We start from the raw sequence: 20,042 nt of genomic DNA, 5'->3' as shown, positions 1-20,042 counted from the left end.
TGAAGTCAAGCTTTCGCTTTTTGCAGATGACATGATATTATACATGGAAAATCCGACAGACTCCACCAAAAGTCTGCTAGAACTGATACATGAATTCAGCAAAGTTGCAGGATACAAAATCAATGTACAGAAATCAGTTGCATTCTTATACACTAACAATGAAGCAACAGAAAGACAAATAAAGAAACTGATCCCATTCACAATTGCACCAAGAAGCATAAAATACCTAGGAATGAATCTAACCAAAGATGTAAAGGATCTGTATGCTGAAAACTATAGAAAGCTTATGAAGGTAATTGAAGAAGATTTAAAGAAATGGAAAGACATTCCCTGCTCATGGATTGGAAAAATAAATATTGTCAAAATGTCAATACTACCCAAAGCTATCTACACATTCAATGCAATCCCAATCAAAATTGCACCAGCATTCTTCTCGAAACTAGAACAAGCAATCCTAAAATTCATATGGAACCACAAAAGGCCCCGAATAGCCAAAGGAATTTTGAAGAAGAAGACCAAAGCAGGAGGCCTCACAATCCCAGACTTTAGCCTCTACTACAAAGCTGTCATCATCAAGACAGCATGGTATTGGCACAAAAACAGACACACAGACCAATGGAATAGAATAGAAACCCCAGAACTGACCCACAAACGTATGGCCAACTCATCTTTGACAAAGCAGGAAAGAACATCCAATGGAAAAAAGACAGCCTCTTTAACAAATGGTGCTGGGAGAACTGGACAGCAACATGCAGAAGGTTGAAACTAGACCACTTTCTCACACCATTTACAAAAATAAACTCAAAATGGATAAAGGACCTAAATGTGAGACAGGAAACCATCAAAACCTTAGAGGAGAAAGCAGGAAAAGACCTCTCTGACCTCAGCCGTAGCAATCTCTTACTCGACACATCCCCAAAGGCAAGGGAATTAAAAGCAAAAGTGGATTACTGGGACCTTATGAAGATAAAAAGCTTCTGCACAGCAAAGGAAACAACCAACAAAACTAAAAGGCAACCAACGGAATGGGAAAAGATATTTGCAAATGACATATCGGACAAAGGGCTAGTATCCAAAATCTATAAAGAGCTCACCAAACTCCACACCCGAAAAACAAATAACCCAGTGAAGAAATGGGCAGAAAACATGAATAGACACTTCTCTAAAGAAGACATCCAGATGGCCAACAGGCACATGAAAAGATGTTCAGCATCGCTCCTTATCAGGGAAATACAAATCAAAACCACACTCAGGTATCACCTCACGCCAGTCAGAGTGGCCAAAATGAACAAATCAGGAGACTATAGATGCTGGAGAGGATGTGGAGAAACGGGAACCCTCTTGCACTGTTGGTGGGAATGCAAATTGGTGCAGCCGCTCTGGAAAGCAGTGTGGAGGTTCCTCAGAAAATTAAAAATAGACCTACCCTATGACCCAGCAATAGCACTGCTAGGAATTTATCCAAGGGATACAGGAGTACTGATGCATAGGGGCACTTGTACCCCAATGTTCATAGCAGCACTCTCAACAATAGCCAAATTATGGAAAGAGCCTAAATGTCCATCAACTGATGAATGGATAAAGAAATTGTGGTATATATACACAATGGAATACTACGTGGCAATGAGAAAAAATGAAATATGGCCTTTTGTAGCAACATGGATGGAACTGGAGAGTGTAATGCTAAGTGAAATAAGCCATACAGAGAAAGACAGATACCATATGGTTTCACTCTTATGTGGATCCTGAGAAACTTAACAGGAACCCATGGGGGAGGGGAAGGAAAAAAAAAAAAAAAGAGGTTAGAGTGGGAGAGAGCCAAAGCATAAGAGACTCTTAAAAACTGAGAACAAACTGAGGGTTGATGGGGGGTGGGAGGGAGGGGAGGGTGGGTGATGGGTATTGAGGAGGGCACCTTTTGGGATGAGCACTGGGTGTTGTATGGAAACCAATTTGTCAATAAGTTTCATATATATATAAAAAAAAATAAGCAAACTCTAAAAAAAATTTCCAATTATAATTGGGCCAATTTTCAATCTTTAATAAATTATTCATTTTTCCTAAAAAAAAAAATAAAAAAAAAATAAAAAGTTTTTTAGAAATAGTAAAAAAAAATGAAATTAAAGCTTAAAATATATCAAAATTAAAGTTTCAAACAAAGAAAATTCAAGTTTTTCATTAATATCCTATAAAACACAATCTTGGAAACAACAGAATACAATTTTCAACAAGTTCAACAATAAATCAATAGTTTAACAAATATTAACACCTGTTATATCCTAGCTTCTAATGGGAATCCTCCAATAAAACATGCACTTACAATCCAGTAAGGTAAGTGACAAAATAAGATACTACATAACGAGATGTAGAAAAAATGCCTAGCACAGACTTGAGGAGTCAGAAAGGCTTCTAGCATAAGTGACATCTAACCTGGAATGGTAAAAGATGAACTGTAGTTAGCTAAGGATTGCTTGGGAGGAGAGGTCGCAAGCTATGGAGAAGGAAAATTCTAGGCAAAGAGTACAGAGTACCAAGCTTGAACCATGAGAGAGGATCTGTTCAAGTAACTAAAAAAGGTCAATTATACTAAAAGGCAGAATGCAAAATGAGGAGTAGCAAGAGATGCTGTGGGAGATGACAGGGAAAAAGTCATATAGAAGAGTCTGGACTTTATACCAAAAGTAATGAGAAGAGATTGAATAATTTTATGTAAGTGGGTTATGTGGTACCCCCAAAGATGTCCATATCCTAATTGTTGGAACGCGCAAATATGTTACCTAGTAAACAAAACTTTGAAGATGGATTAAGTTAAGCATCTTGAAATAGATTATTCTGGATTTTTATTGGCCCTTAAGTAATCACAAGAGTCCTTATAAGACAGAGGCAGTAGGATCAGTTAGAAAAAGAAGATACAAGGACAGAAGCAGAGGTCAGAAAGTAGAAAAGATACTATACGTATGGCTTTTAAGATGGAGAAAGTCCAATGAACCGAGGAATAGTATACAGCCTCCAGAAACTGGAAAAGGTAAGGAAACACATTGGCCCATAGAACCTCCAGAAGGAATGTGAACTGCTAACATTGATTTTAGCCCAACAGAACTGATTTCTGACTTCCAGAACTCTAAGAAAATAAATTCATGTTATTATAAGCCACTAAATTTGTGGTAATTTGTTATACCAACAATAAAAATCAAAACAGAGTAATATGCTAAGAATTATATTTTCAAAATCTCATTCAGGCTGCAGTATAGAGAACAGACTATAAAAAGAAATACTGGAGGAGAGAGATCAAACACAAGGCTGTTACAATAAATCAAAAAATATATAAATGGTAGCCCAGGCTGGAGCTGCAGCACTGGGAATAGAAGCCAAGGCATTCAAAAGATATATAGGAAGGAGACTTTGCAGAATTTGATGATTGATTTCAGGGAAGAGAAGAGTTAGGAATGACTTCCTGGTATCTGTCGTGGTAGAGAGGCTGGATGTATAACTCTTCACTGAAATAAGGAAGAATGATTTAGAAAGGAGGATGGCACAGTTTGGACACAATGAATTTGAAATGATTGAGAAAGATCTAATAAGTGTTCAGTAGACAATAAGATATATGGGGCTAAAAGTCTGTAGAGATGTCTGGGCATGAAATGTACATTTGGAAGTCATGACTATGTGAATGATAATTATAAAACTAATTATAAAACATTGATTTTGGCTCAGATCATGATCCCAGAATTATGGGATTGAGCCCTGTGTCAGGCTCCACGAGCCCTGTGTCAGGCTCCACGTTTAGCATGGAGCCTGGGGTTCTCTCTCTCTCTCCCTCTTCCTTCCCCTCTGCTCACCTTATCTTTCTCTTCTTCTAATTTATAGGCTAACTTGAAAGACAAATTTTCCACACTCGCTATCTTCTCTTAACTACATTTCAATCTGCTACAGTCTTGTTTCTGTGCTGTGTGAGATTCCTCTAGTCAAGGTTACTGTAGTAGATATTCCTGGTTCTTTGTCAAGATCCTCTTGGGTCTCTTTTATCTTTCTGTGTACCCCTTGTCTTGCTCTGCATGGCTTTTGCTTCTGCTGGCCCACACCTGGAGTCTTTTTGGAGTCCTGCCCCTAGACTGTTACAGCACTTTGCTCTCAAGCAGAGGGCCAAAAGCGCCCTGCACTCCTTAAGTCACTAAATGAAGTGGGAGTGTGAAAGCCCCACTCTGAAAACCCTAAATGCAACTTAATGTCCAGAAGTATCAGTTGGAGTTACCTTATTTAGGATGTTGCCTGAAATTATACTTCTGCTTGGCTTTTCTCCCCTTCCCTGTCTTTTTCTCCTTTCCTGTTTTCTCTTACAAGCACATTCTTATTAATAAATCATTTTCACATCAATCCTCATATCAGGATCTGCTTCTGAAGAACCGAGCCTAAGATAGTCATCCACAGGTTCACCATTGTTAAGTTTAATGGACACATATTAGTTCTATTTGAACTCCAATTAAGATGATACTACTAAATATCTCTCCTTATTGAATTACTGCCTTTCTTTATAGTAATTTTCTTCATACTTCTTTGTATTTTCCTTCTTTTTTTTAGCTCTGAAACTTATTTCTTTAAAAATTTACACATGGGGTACTTGGCTGACTCAGTTGGTGGAACATGTAATTCTTGATCTTGGGGTTGTGGCATTTTCCCAATGCCTTCTAGATTTTCATGTATCACTTCAGTTTAGACTACCAGAACACCAGGTGGGATGGCTAGGATGGTGGGTGTATGAAAGACTGATCAAGCTGCTAGGAACCAGGAATTGGACTGGGAGCAGTGCATATATATTCTCCTTTCGCCCATACATTTTTTTTTTTTTTTTTTTTAGAGAGAGAGAGAGCACAAGGAGGGCAGCAGGGGGTGGAGGTAGAGAGAGGGAGAGGGGGATCGAGAGAGAGACAGAGAGAGAGAGACAGAGAATCCCAAGCAGGTTCTGTGCTGTCCTGACATGGGGCTTGATCCCACAAACCTGGGTTCATGACCTGAGCTAAAATCAACAGTCGGATGTTCAACTGACTGAGCCACCCAGATGTCCCCACCCATAGATTTAAGAAGAGAACTGTACTTCCCTATGAGTGAACAAATAGCCAGGTGCAAAAGGCAATTCTCTTACCTTATGTTATCGGGCTTGAACTGTGTCCCCCAAAAAGATATTTTGAAGTCCTAAACCCTGGTATCTGAATGTGACCTTATTTGGAAATTGGATCTTTATAGATATAATCAAGTTAAGATAAGGTTATTAGGGTGAGCCTTAATCCAATATGACTAGTATTCTTATAAGAAGACAATGTATTTATTAAATAATTTGTATTCATAAAATTAGATTATATTCATTTACCTGACTGAAGTCCAAAGAAGAGTTCTTCATCTTGAAGTAGCTCTTGAACACAATCTAATCTCATGTTAATGGTTTCAATATCAACTAAAGGTTCTAATATATTAGAACGAAGTCTTCTACTTCCTCCAGGAGTCTTAGTGTAATTTAGAACACCAAAGAGTGTGTGATTATTCCTTTGAAAACACAAATTAGGAAAATTTCATAAATTATACAGGAAAAATCCAAATAAAAGTTACCATTTAACTTTCTAAATAATCCTGTCATCTAAAGTAGTGATTCTCAAACTTTCAGGTGCATACAAATAACATGGGGATTTCTAATTCAGTAAGTCTGAGATGAGGCCTGAGAATATATATTTTGAATAAGCTTCCAAGTACACTATCAATGAACCATGCTTTCATTAACAAAGGATAGACATATCTTCTTGCATTTAATGAATTTTCTCATAGGTCAGCTATAATATTCAGACTAATATAAAATGTTCTAGCCCATGACATTTCATCAATAATAGAAAGATATCAGTAATTTCACACTGAAAAAAAAATGTATATTTAATATAATCACTTTGTTCTAACTTAAGAAGAAAACTACAAGTAAAAGAGAAGAAAAGAATTTCAGGTACAGAAAAGCGTTAAGCAAACCAACAACCAAAACAGGATTGTATAGAGAATGACCAGGAAGGTTACTTTAGTTAAGTTCATTGAGAAAGACCTATATGTGTATTTGATAGTTGAATTCAAAAGGTATCGTTGCAAAGATGATGATGGGATGGGGATGATGCTGACAACAGGTAACATATACTGAACACTAAGCATGTGCCAGGCATTGTTCTAAGCACTTTGCATATATCAACTTATTTAATTCTAATAACCACTACGAGGTAGATGTTATATTTACATTTTACAAGATAAGGAACAAAGCACAAAGAAATTAAGTAACTTGTCGAAGGTTTCCAAATAAGTAAATAACAAGAAAAGAGTTATCAGTTAAAAAGGGCCCATCAGAACACTAATTTAAGCCCAGCAATCCTTTCTGGTTCCAGAACCAAAAAGAAGATCAAGATTGGTGGGAATCTGCAAGTAAAAGTAAGAATGGAGGGAGATAAAGAAGTTGATAGAGGTCAGGACATATAAGTCCTTGTATGCCATGGTAAAGACTGGATTCTATTCTAAATGTAATGGGAGCCACTGGAAGATTTTTAGCAAGACAGTTCCAAGATCTGATTCCTAAAGGATCACAGTCTGTCCACTAGATCAAGAATAGACTAAGTGTAGGAGGGTAAAAAGAAGGCAGAGAAACAAGTTAGGGGCTATTACAATAGTCCAGGCTAAAATGATAGAGGTTTGGGTTAGGGTGTAGTCTTGGAAATGGTTAAGATGTGATCCAGAATTGGTATGTATTCTAAAGGCTGACTCAAGGGGATTTAGTAGTGGATTGAATCTGGGTTGAATATGAGTTGAAAAAGGAGAGAAAACTAGAATGACTCTTAGTCTTAGTAGATTTTTGGTATATCTGTATTTTTTTTTTAAGTAAACTTTACCCCCCAACATGTGGGCGAACTCACAACCCTGAGATCAAGAGTTGTATGCTATACCAACCAGCCAGGTGCCCCTGGTATATCAATTTAAACAAATTTTTAAAGAACTACTCAAACCAAGTCCTGGTGGAGTAGGATTGGGGGTTTCAGCACAGGCACTTTTTTTTTTTTTCAACTTTTTGAGAACTGGCCTTCTGTAGGAAAAAAGGAAGTGAGCAGCACACCCAAACCTGCCATTTGCTATAGAAATTGAAGGGTGAAACTGAACAGGTTACCAGCCTATAAAAGCATTAAAGCTATTCAGATAGCTCGGGAGGTAGAATATCTATCTTTTAACCTGATATTCTTTGGCTCAAGTCTGTGAAAAAACCTCAATTTCTCCTTTTCAAATATAATGTGACCTCCCAGAGGTCAAATATCCTGTCACTTAATATACAGCAGGAACTCAAGCAATGTTTGACAATGATAATGATAAATAATGATGAACTATGAAATGTGACAAAGTATAAAACATTTTGTAATAATTACCAGCCTTAGTTATGGACTTTCTATTTACTGTTATTGTAACATAGAAAGTAACAGAGAAATTTTTCTAGATATTATTTTAATCCCTTTTTAAGTAGCAAGAGGAAAAATATTACTTATTCGCTAAGCTGAAAAGAAATAATAACTACAATTAACTATAAATTCTTTAAGGCTGTAATTTTAGACCATCAATAATCAATGGAACTGCAAAGGTACTGAGACCACCATACTGATAGATAAAAAGTAGTATATACAGTATCACTCTTACTAAAAGTTGTATCAACAGGTCCTGGATAGAGCTAAACTACTCTTAAGAATTAGAATATAAATAATTAACAAAATTAGCCTATGTTTCTAAGTTTACAACAGCAAATAATGTCTGACAATTTCACATAATGGAAAGTGAAGCCAAGATAAGAACATACAAAATGACAGAGATATTTAAACAACTATGGCTCTAAACTGGCACTGAGCACCTTAAGGTTTTAACTGTCTAAAGTGCTCTTTATTCCTATCAATACTCTTAATATTAAAATTCATAATCATTTTAAGTTTATCCCTTTCATTGATGACTGATGTTATATTTAATTACCAGAAGCTTAGATTTAACTACTTCAAGCTTACTTACTCCCAGCCTGTACTTTACCAATTCGTAATACTGTTTCCTTGTATATAGCATATTATTCCATTGAAAATTATGCTTTCAAGACTTTGTTTTTCACTGTCATACCATCTTTCCTATTTCTTCATCTGGGTAACTCCCATTTATATTTCAAAACTTACCTTGTGTATTATCTCCTCTAGAAAGCCTTTCCTAATTACTTTCCTTTAACCCTTAACCCAAGCCCAATTAACTCTCTCTCTCTGCTATGAGAAATGCATCATTTTTATGCAAACTTTTATCACCATACTTAGTATGTGCTAATAATGCCATCTATGTGTCTCCTCTAGATTGTAATTCCTCAAGGAGAAAAACCATGGCTCATTAATTATTTGTACCAAATTGAGCCCATGTTAATACATCCCCACTACACCGTCACATGTTATTTTCTATTAACATTTTAATTCTATTTTAAGTACCCCACTATGAAATCTATAAACACTGTGTCTGTCTGCACACATCTCTCTCTCTGTCTCTCTCTCATGCTCACCGTCAATATTCCTGGTACTCTAAATAAAGTTAATAATAAACCAATAAAACCAGCAATCTAGTCATATACCATAGACCCAGTTGATCAACTATTTTTATCTTCTCAAATAATTACATAGACCCTTAAATTTCCTGTACTTGATGCTTTTAAAGCTCATTATTCCAACTTTGTGGTATTCTGGATACAGTATCTTCTTTTCATTGTGGTAAAACACACAACATAAATTTTATATTTTTTCATTTTAAGCACACAATTCAGTGTCATTGAATATACCCACAGTATTGTACAACCACTTCCACTCCCCATTTCCAGAACTTTTTCATCATCCCAAGCAGAAACTGAATCCACCAAATAGTAACTACCCATTCCCAACTGTCCCCAGTCCCTGATAATTTTTGCCTTTCTGTCTCTGTTGATTTGCCTAGTCTAGGTACCTAAGTGGAATTATAAAATATTTTTCCTTTTGTGTTTGGCTTATTTCACTTAGTACAATGTGTTCACAATCCATATATCTTGTGGCATGTATCAGAATTTGACCCATTTTTAAGGCTGAATGATATTCCATTATACATTATCTATATATCTTATTCCATTTATCTAGTCAGTCACTCATTGTTAGACATTTGGTTCATTTCCACCTTTTGGCTACTGTGAATAATGCTGCTATGAACATTTGTGTGCAAGTATCTCAGTCTCTGCTTTCAATTTTTTTTGCTATATACTTAGAAGTGGAGGGGCACCTGGGTGGCTCAGTAGTTTAAGCGTCCGACTTCGCTCAGGTCATGATCTCACGCTCTGTGGGTTCGAGCCCCGCGTCGGGCTCTGGGCTGACAGCTCAGAGCCTGGAGCCTGTTTCGGATTCTGTGTCTCCCTCTTTCTCTGACCCTCCCCTATTCATGCTCTCTCTCTCTCTCTGTCTCAAAAATAAATAAATGTTAAAAAAAAAATTAAAAAAAAAAAAAGAAGTGGAATGCTGGATCATACAGTAGTTCTATATTTAACTTTTTGAGGAACAACCATACTATTTCCCAAAGTGACTGTACCATTTGATATTCGCATCATAAATGTACCAGGGTTCTAATTTGTCCACATCCTGGCAAACATTTTTCTTCCATTTACTTGATAATGACCTCTTAATGGCTGGGAAGTAGCAACTGTAGTTTTGATTTGCATTTCTCTCATGACCAGTGATACTTATTATCTTCTCATGTGCTTATTGGCCATTTGTATATCTTCTTTGGAGAAATGTCCATTCAAGTCCTTTGCCTAGTTTTGAAATGGATTGTTTTTTTGTTGTTAAAATTTGACTTAGTGAAACATCTGAGCAGTTCAGCAACAATGGTACAATGATTAAAAATACGTTTATTCAATATTTCTACAATTTTTCAAAATGTAAAGTAACTATTCATAGAAAAATAGGACATAATAAAATACACTGATACATTTTTTAAGAAAAAAATTGGATGATCTTACCTACAGTCTTGATTATTAATTAGTAATTCAAGGTTTTGGGCTGATGATGAATCTATCATGGCTGTCTGTTCACTACCCTGGAAACAAATCTTCAGCGATTTTGGTGCATAAACTGAATTTTGAATAAATTCAACATATTTTAATAAAGCTGCAACAGCTGCAAGACAGTAATACCTGAAAGGTGACCAAAGATACATCACTATACAATAAATAAAAATTTACAATAAATAAATCTTTACAATAAATAAAAATTATTGCTATAAAATAAAACATTTATTTCACCTCAATATTAGGAAAATTATAAATACTTGCATAGCATTGCTTAAATTCAAAGGGAAAAAACACACCAAGTGTTACTTTTGAAAACTAGCTAAACAACCTCTAAAACATAAGAGTTGATAAAAATAGACAATTTTCTGAAGTCTGACACCTAAGGACTCCAATAAATCATGTGTTAGAAGACAATATTCAATTGTGTGTCAATTTTTGATGTACCATTCTAAGAATTTAAATAATGCTGAAAATGTCTGACAGCTTTAAAGGTAGAATTAGGAAGTTCTAATATATAGAAAACTGTCATGATCTTGATGAGGGGAGTCACTGTGATTAACTGAGTAAACAAATAGTCTAACCTGGCTCAAAGAAAGTATCTATTTAATATGTTCTAAAAAATATCCTTCCTAAAAATATCATTCCCTGTCTTAGCTGAGTCTCTTAGGAGTACAAAGTTACAGGAATACAGCTCTATGTCTCACATTTCTAGGTTACGGTAGCTACTTGAGCATTTCACTCCAAAGTAAAGTGAGCAGCAACCATAATGGCCACAGATTATGACTTATTTGGAGAAATTCAATACAAATTAAGTTACCAAGATATGCCTTGTGTATAAATTTTAGCTAAGTATTTTACTATTTTAGTAATTACTGAGTATGTATTATAAGCCAGACTTTTGTAAGGATACAGCAGAGAAAAAAAAAGATAAAAGACCTTGCTCTCATGGAACCCAAACTAGAGATTTATTACTTTCATTGAGTCATAACTTACTTGGACTGAACCTCCATTAGGACAGTACTAAATTCTGCTATGCATAGCTGTTCAATGTACTCTAGTCCTTTTGTTTCATTGAAGTATTTCCTTTGGATAGTAGTAAAATTAACGTTCTGAAAAGAAGTTTTAATTTCAAAATAAATTTTAAGTTTCATGCATTTGCCCAAAACTGCTTTCCGAAATACATGTAGGTATACGGATAAATACCATATAAAGTTTATTTTTTATTATTTATTATCTTCCAGAGTTAAATAGGACATTTTCTTATTTACGAAAAAAAGTGACTGTTTTGCTAAGTGAATTATAGTAATCTATAGCTCTTATTAGACCATACTCATATGACATATAACTGAATATGATAGGTACAATAATAAAAAATAAACATGAGAATCTCTGCCTTCTACTAATTTTATTCTACAGCAGCATCACCACCCAGGTTTTACTTTCAGTCTTACATACTCTAACATAATTAGAGAGAGTAGATCCTTTTAATATATTAGTTGCTGAGACTGAAAACACCAATTCCAGCCACCAAATCTAGGAGATGCTACCTACATGGGATGAATTTATTTAGAATAAAGAAAAGGAGATAAAGGAACTTTTTAAAAAGAGTAGGAAAAAAAGCATGGAGTTGTAGAGTAAAAGGTTTACCTACTCTGAATAAAGATAATAGGTAAGAAAGGTAATAGAATAACAATGGACTATGAAAGAGCTAGAAGACAGGGGAAAAAATGAGGAGGTAGGGAATTTCTTATGCACCAAGATTGTTTTAAGTTATTTCAGCTAGTCTTTCACAATACCCTTTGACATAAGTCTTGTATTAACTATAATTGTCTTAAAAATAAATTCTAAAAGTAGGTTTTCTAACACCATACATTTGATATATGCCAGAGATGAAACTTGAAACTAGATTTCTCTGCCTACAAAGTCCTTCCACTTCATATTGCTTCTCATTTAATGAAATAATTTTTATGGTAAGTATGGTAATGATGATGATATTGAAAAATATACTGAAAAAGTTAATACTTTTACCCCAAATACTTCTGTGGTTCTCTCTCTCTCACCTCTTTAGGACTTTGCCCAAAAGTAAACTTATCAATGAGGTCATTTCTCTAGTTACCTTACATAAAATACCAATTCTCTAAAAGGTAGATTATTGATGGAAAAAAAAGTAACTTAACTTGCACATGGTCACTCAACTTGCACATGGTCACGCAGAGTCAAGATCTGAAACAAGCACATTCTGACTCCTCTATTCATAAGCACTCTGCCATACTATCCTATATCTCAAGTGTGGTAAATGTATGTTGTTTTTGCCTTTGAAGGGCTCATCTATCTTACATTCCATTTGGTTTTGGTAGGACTGTCAATTACAGTGCTCTGTGCCCCACAGAAAGCAAATGACCAGAAATTAATCAATCACAGTGCTTCTACCCTGAGAAATAGTGATTAGTCTAACATGTGGGAATGTGAATAAAGTAGGACCTATTGGGGTCCTTCCCTGGAATTTATATATGGACACCAGAAGAAAGAATATATTTTTTCTCTGAGTCAGCTAAGCTGAGATGACATCAATCTGGAGCCATCATAATCATCTTAAAACTCACAGAGGTAATCTGTCTACAATTTAAAAAAAAATGGTTGGGAATGCAAGCTGGTGCAGCCACTCTGGGAAATAGTATGGAGGTTCCTCAAAAAAACTAAAATAAAACTACCCTACGACCCAGCAACTGCACTACTAGGCATTTATCCACGGGATACAGGTGTGCTGTTTTGAAGGGACACATGCACCTCCATGTTTATAGCAGCACTATCAACAATAGCCAAAGTATGGAAAGAGCCCAAATGCCCATCGATGGATGAATGGATAAAGAAGATGTGGTATATATATACAATGGAGTAATACTCGGCAATCAAAAAGAATGAAATCTTGCCATTTGCAACTACGTGGATGGAACTGGAGGGTATTATGCTAAGTGAAATTAGAGAAAGACAAAAATCATATGACTTCACTCATATGAGGACTTTAAGATACAAAACAGATGAACATAAGGGAAGGGAAACAAAAATAATATAAAAACAGGGAGGGGGACAAAACAGAAGAGACTCATAAATATGGAGAACAATCTGAGGGTTATGGGAGGGGTTGCGGGAGGGGGGATAGGCTAAATGAGTAAGGGGCAGTAAGGAATCTAATCCTGAAATCATTGTTGCACTAAATGCTAACTAATTTGGATGTAAACTTTAAAAAATAAAAAATAAAATTAAAAAAAATATTTCTGAATTACATATTTTAATAATAATATGATAGGACCAGTTAATTGGCAAAACTTTAAATTGTACTAGTATATATATTTTTTGCAACATAACAAAAGCTTATAGGAAAAGGCTTAAATAAGCTATGGAGATAGCCTGTGTTCTCCGTTTTAGCAAAATTCTTCGAAATGTTCTGAACAATGTTGACAATGTAAAGCTAATTATACGATAGTAACTGTGATTTCTGTTTTGCAAGTGGGGATAACTAAATGTCAAAAATGTAATGCCTGTGTTGCCCAAGTGACTGCAGGCTGACAGTCCAAATCATCCCAAAGCTGGTTGCTTTATACCTTTATACCATGTATATTCTTAAAAACATGTCATCCCAAGGTAATTTTAGCACAAATTTCCTTCAACAGGATTAAAGTATGATTTAGTGTTCTTAAAAAAAAAAAATCGTGGTAAGGATGGGAGTAGGGGATAAGATCTATCCAATCATTCATTTGGGTTCTCAGTTACATAAATCAATAAATTCCCACCCACTTCCTTTTTTTTTTACTTAAGCTAGTGTAAGTTGAATTTCTGTTACTTAACAACCCAAAAACCTGGGATGCTTAAGCAGAGCAAAATAACAAAAGTTAGAAAAGTATATATAAATAGAGGTGATGAAAAGAAGTTTGAAGTAATGAATAAAAGAGATAACAGGTAAAGAGATCTGTATAATAGAAAGAACAGATTTATAATAGGGGCCATTTCTAGCAATAAGTCAAAGACAGCTGAGCTACACAGGATCTCTAAGAGCATGACAAGAAAACTTAAATGATTGCAGATGCTGAATATATTAACAACTACACTGGAATCTAAATCACAGCTTGATGCCAAATGTGTTAAAGATAAGGCTATAGACATAACAAAGTATAGTATATTCTGAAAATAATTTGCACTCCTGAGGTGTTATTCCAACTGCAATGCTACCTACTTGATTAGGGAACTACAACCCCCATTCCACAAAACATTTGCTAGAGGAAAGAGATAAACTGCATGTCGGAGACGTCCTGGCTTAGAGGGAGAACATTCGCTGGATAAAGTTTCCGAGCACTTATCTGTCACAGTCCCACAGATGGAGGCTTAGAGCAGTAGGCTAACTGTGAGGAGTACATGCTACCAGGGGAAGCTGAAACAATTCTGTAATACAGATCAAATTCTCTAAAAGGAAAAGTACTTGCTGATAGTGCTATTCCCTAGAATAAGAACCTCAATTTCAACTAGTCTGGCAGCACAATAACTAGTTTCCACAAAGCTCTACCTAAGGAAATTCAGTTTGTTTTGTTTTGTTTTTCCTCTAAGGATCTACTTCCTATATACTCTGAGAAACCTCATTATCTGAAATATTTTCCCTTTTGTTTAAAGTAGATCAAGGGGCGCCCGGGTGGTTCAGTCAGTTGAGTGTCCAAGTTGGGCTCAAGTCATGATCTCGTGGTTCAGGGGTGTGAGTCCCATGTGGGGCCCTGTGCTCAGAGCCTAGAGCCTGCTTCAAATTCTGTGTCTCCCTCTGCTTCAAATTCTGTCTCTCTCTCTCTCTCTCTCTCTCTCTCTCTCTCTCTGACCCTTCCTCACTTAGGCTCTGTCTCTATCTCTCAAAAATAAATAAACATTAAAAAATTTTTTTAAGTAGATCAAGGGTGCCAAATCAAATAAGTGGATGTCCTGTCATTTTTTTATTTTATGTATTAATAGTCCCTTAGCTTAGGACTTGTAGTTAGTACTTTAGGGTAAATATAAAGTTACTCAAATTATTGTTCTCCAGAATGCCATTATAGAATGGATTTTAAATAAAGACCTTGGGGCGCCTGGTGGCTCAGTCAGTTAAGCATCCGACTTCGGTTCAGGTCATGATCTCACGGCTTGTGGGATCGAGCCCCACATTGGGCTCTGTGCTGACAGCTCAGAGCCCAGAGCCTCCTTCAGATTCTGTCTCCCTCTCTCTGCCCCTCCCCTGCTCATGATCTATCTCTCTTGGTCTCAAAAATAAATAAACATTATAAATAAATAAATAAGACCTTGAGTGTTACTATTGAGAATAAAAATCATTTACCTTGAAATTTTCTGTGATCAGAGTAAACAACTTAGTTGAATTCCCCACAACACAAGCAGTATTTGACATTATTATTTCCAAAGGCGATAGAATTTTGAGTTTAGTGATCACCTAAAATCATTTGAATAAATAATTTCTTAAATGTAAGCTTGGTACTCTGTAAAACCAAACAAGTGACATACTTTTTCTAAGAGATAAGTACTTAAAATAATACATAGTTACACAAAATTACAGCTGTTCTAATTATATATTTGAGTTAAAAAACATATATCTAATAATGATATATTAAGCATTTCTATATAACTACAAATATAAAATATCATAAACATAGGCTATATTTTAAGTCACAATAATCTGTAACAGCTCTAAACTAAAAAATTAATTTGAACTTATCAAATATATATTCCTAAAATAAGATGTTTTAAAATAAATTTTTCTACTCGTTATTTTATCTATCTCCATAAAAAACATACATTCAATAGTGTAACTATGGTGATTTAATCAATATAGTCACACTGGTACAGCTTAGAAGTTGAGCAGTATAGAAACACCGAAGAGAAATACCTGTGTTACAACTTATTCTTTTCACAATATAGTTGCATTTCTTAGAACCATTCTAGACACAGAAATTCTTAATCTGCCAAACATTCCTATTTTTAAAAAAGCTTTTTTTCCTATTTTTTAAAACTGCATAAAAATGTGAAATACCCGGCGATAGTTAGCATGCAGTACTAGAATCATTTAGGCTGTCAGGTATATTAAAAAATTAATTACTGGTAGGAAAAGGAAACCTATGTATTGAAAAACCATAAAGAGGAATTAGGGAAAGGAAAAAAGAGGAATAAAATGCTGAAAATAACATTGTGTGTGTATATATATATATGTATATATATATTTTAATAATAGTAATTGGGTCAAATAACTTTTTAGAATATAGAGATTAGAAGCAGATTACTTCCACCTGGTTAAGGGACAGAAATTCCCATGACAATAGGCCAGTGGCCCAAATTAATGATAAGTGATAGGAAGTGAAAGCAAGAAGAGGTTAAATTATGACTGACCTCAAAGACCCATTTCCCGGAACTCTGGAAAATAAAATTCAAATACTGTCCAGTGGAAACAACCCTTTGGAGATGGCATTACTAATATACAGTCTTGGGAATGAGACCAGGAATTATTAATTTGAAGATGTTAATTTTAGAAACTAACAGTAATTTGAAATGTTCAAGTAACAGCAAAGCACACTATTTTTAGGACAAAATACATTCAAAAAATTAAAATCAGATGTAAAACAATTTTAACTCAGAGTAACCTACATTGGTGCATTGTAAATTACCTTTATTCCATGAAAAAGTAAACTAATTAGGAAAGCAGTGACTTGAAAATCTGCGTGCTGCTGAGTAAGTCAACCACTTTCTAAGAGTTTAATACCTACCTTCGCATATGTTGTGTTGTCTGCAAACTGAGACAATATAATTTGTGGGCTTTTTAAATCAATACTTGCCATTCCTATTTCACCTCTGGCAAGTCCTCTCCCTTCTACAACAGCTACAATAACTGATGGGGAGTGTATTGATACTGCAGATGAGGATGTAGCTGTTAAAAATTTTGTAAAAAGAAAATGTATAAGCATTAATAGTAGTACTTTCTCATTCTTTCCTCAGAAGATTCCAAGCACCAAGTTTAGGACACAGTTATTAATATCCAAGGAAATAACCTTTTGTTCCTCATCAAAAACAACTTTTCACATCCAGACCAAATAAAAATGTTAACTCTCAAAAGTATTTTGCCAAAACTTCAAAATAAGAAGTAAGTTATATATTGCCTTATGTTGCATTTATTGGAATGGAGTTATGAAGGAACACTGAATTTGGGATCAGAAAACCTATTTATCCTACTCTGTCGTCTAAAAGCTATATGAATTTGAGCAAATTATTTCATAATAAGTAATCAAAAATTACAAGGCATAATGTAATAACTGCCCTGCCCAACTCAAGAGCTGGCTGAAAGAATCAAATGGGATTATATATATATGAATGCATTTTATAAAAAATAAAATATTATACAACTATAAACTCCAATTATATGTATTGTGTATTAAATGTGTAATGTTGGATACTTTATTAATGTGTCAAGACTACTCTAAATTCTTTATTTGGATTAATTAATTTGTCACAATTCTATCAAATAGATATCATTATTTACTCCATTTACTTATAAAGAAACTGATGCATGGATGGAACTAGTAGAGTCAGAATTTGCACACAGGCAGCCTGGCTCCAAATCTGATGCTCCTAACCTTTACATATATTACAGATTTTGAAATCTATGCCTTCCAAACAATGAACGTTTAGGTAAGTTGTTTAACCATAATAAAGCTACCATTTCTTCATCTGTAAACCAGAAATACCAAACCTTTTTCACAAAGTTGTTATAAGAATTAAATGCAATAACATAGAAGGGTTTTTTTGTAAAGCATATGAAATTACTTAAATATGGGACATTATCCATGGATGAAAAAATGTGTAAAATTTTATTGTCAAAAAACAAATTTACCTTTGATTTCCTTGTCAATCTTTCAATAGACCCTTTTCCCCCTCTTATCCCTTCCTGACCTAGATTCTTTTCTACCCTTCTATTACAATGTCTACAAAATTATCCATTTATGTTATCCGACTCAGTGGTTAAGAGTTCATTCAAAAATTTATTGTGTCTAGATCTTGAACTGAAAGCGAGCTTATACATTATGATCAAGTTTATATTAGATCTATGAAATCATTTTAAGTTCTGCAATAAAATATGACCTTCCTATTTTTAATTGGAAAATAAAGACTAACTTCCAGTGAAAATTCAGTACACTCAGAAGATACCTCCCTTAAACTTCTAAAAGAATGCTTACACTGTCATGCTGATATAATTAGCATCCTAGTGCCTAAAGCTCTTATTATTTCCTTAAAATGGATCCTTAGAAGTCAATCACTGGAACAAAGGAAAACCACCATTTGTTAAGGATCTCCTATATATTGTCAGATTTCTTTCAGAATTGTACCGATTTTTTTTAAGTTTAAGTAATCTCTACACTTAATGTGGGGCTCAAACCCACAACCCTGAAATCAAGAGCAACATGCTCTACCAACCAAGTCAGCCAGGTGCCCCTGTACTGATTTTTTCCCCCAATTCCATCAGTAGTATAGGAGATAAACCAATTTTACTGTATATTTACCATTCTTAACTTCTGAAATGGATTAGTAGTAGTAGTAGTAATACTGGGTAATTTAATGGACTGATACTAAATTTGTATTTTTGAAAATTACTATCAAAATTTAACATAAGTTAATATATCCATTTGTTTTCTACTTTTTAAAGAAATTCTTTTTTTCTTAATTCTGAAGTTTCTTTCCTCCTTTTTTAAAATTAAAAAAAAATTTTTTTTAATGTTTACTCATTTTTGAGAGAGAAAGAACACTAGCAGGGGAGGGGTAAGAGTTAGGGAGACACAGAATCTGAAGCAGGTTCCAGGCTCTGAGATGTCAGCACAGAGCCCGACATGGGGCTCAAACCCACAAACTGTGAGATCATGACCTGAGCCAAAGTCGGACGCTTAACCGAGCCACCCACGTACCCCTCTATATTTTATTTTGAGATATTTGTCCTTATAGAGTTTTTACTAAATTTTAATGTTTTTCATTTATGAGAATTTTATAAATCAATTACAATGAATTATACTTGCTACCAATCTTGATTTGGTATCTCAAAGATTTCTGCTTTTGTATAGATAATCTTTTCCTTAATAATTTCTCCATTGCTTTTTTGCTATGAAACTCCTCTTTCACTGGGACAGTTGATATGCATTATTATTTTATTCTAATTTTTTTTTAGCTGTTCTGTTCATTTTGATCTTTCATATGAGCAGAACTTTGAGGAGTACATTTGGTTGTCTACCATGTCTGGAATGAGGTAGTACTGTACCAGAAGTATAGATTTAGACTCATTCATAAGCAGTTGGTAATGATCTAGCTGGGCAGTCAGGGACCTGGAAGAAACAAGATTGGAAGATAATGTCAAGGAAATCTGGGGGAAATGTATGCAGATGGGCCTCTTTAAATGGGCATAAACTCTGAAAATATTTGTGTTTCATGTGAATGCCCACTAAAGGGCATCTACTAGATGCCCTAGATAATTAAGACTCTCAATTATCAGGTAGACAATGATAAACTCTATGGACTTCAATTAGCCTCTTTTCCCAGCCACCCCAGTGCTTCTTTAGTAGACTTATGAACAAAGCAGCCATGGTGTCAAAGATATGCATGGGCTCAACATCATGAACTTCCTCTTAACAAGACTGACCTGGTCAACCACACTGTCAGTACCTAACCTGCCAACAGAAGAGATAAACATTAAATGCCCTATATAGCACCACTCCCCAGTGGGACAGTAAACCAGCTTTTTCTGGCCAATCTGTATCCTCTGCTATTCAATAGGGTCAATATCACCTTCTCCAAGGAGATCTATACCTCAGACTTGGAAATGGCTCCTGGAAAGGGCCTGCTTCCAAGTATGACCTCTTGGGCCTCCTCTCAGCCCTAGGGCACC

At 35.0% G+C, this 20,042-nt stretch overlaps 1 protein-coding gene across 1 annotated transcript in view; it reads right to left on the bottom strand.

Annotated features, from left to right (window-relative positions):
• Window positions 1-20,042, bottom strand: part of MSH4 (mutS homolog 4) — a 93,860-nt gene that overhangs the window by 69,240 nt on the left and 4,578 nt on the right. The window contains exons 3-7 of the mRNA XM_030326872.1: window positions 16,885-17,045; window positions 15,450-15,560; window positions 11,096-11,211; window positions 10,052-10,225; window positions 5,366-5,538 (exon numbers count right to left, since the gene is read on the bottom strand). Coding sequence (XP_030182732.1) covers window positions 5,366-5,538; window positions 10,052-10,225; window positions 11,096-11,211; window positions 15,450-15,560; window positions 16,885-17,045 — 735 coding nt within the window. The remainder of the gene's footprint in view (window positions 1-5,365; window positions 5,539-10,051; window positions 10,226-11,095; window positions 11,212-15,449; window positions 15,561-16,884; window positions 17,046-20,042) is intronic.

This window comes from Lynx canadensis, chromosome C1, assembly GCF_007474595.2.
Source record: "Lynx canadensis isolate LIC74 chromosome C1, mLynCan4.pri.v2, whole genome shotgun sequence".
NCBI classification, from domain to species: Eukaryota; Metazoa; Chordata; class Mammalia; order Carnivora; family Felidae; genus Lynx; species Lynx canadensis.
This window is presented reverse-complemented; position numbering and strand designations above follow the sequence as displayed.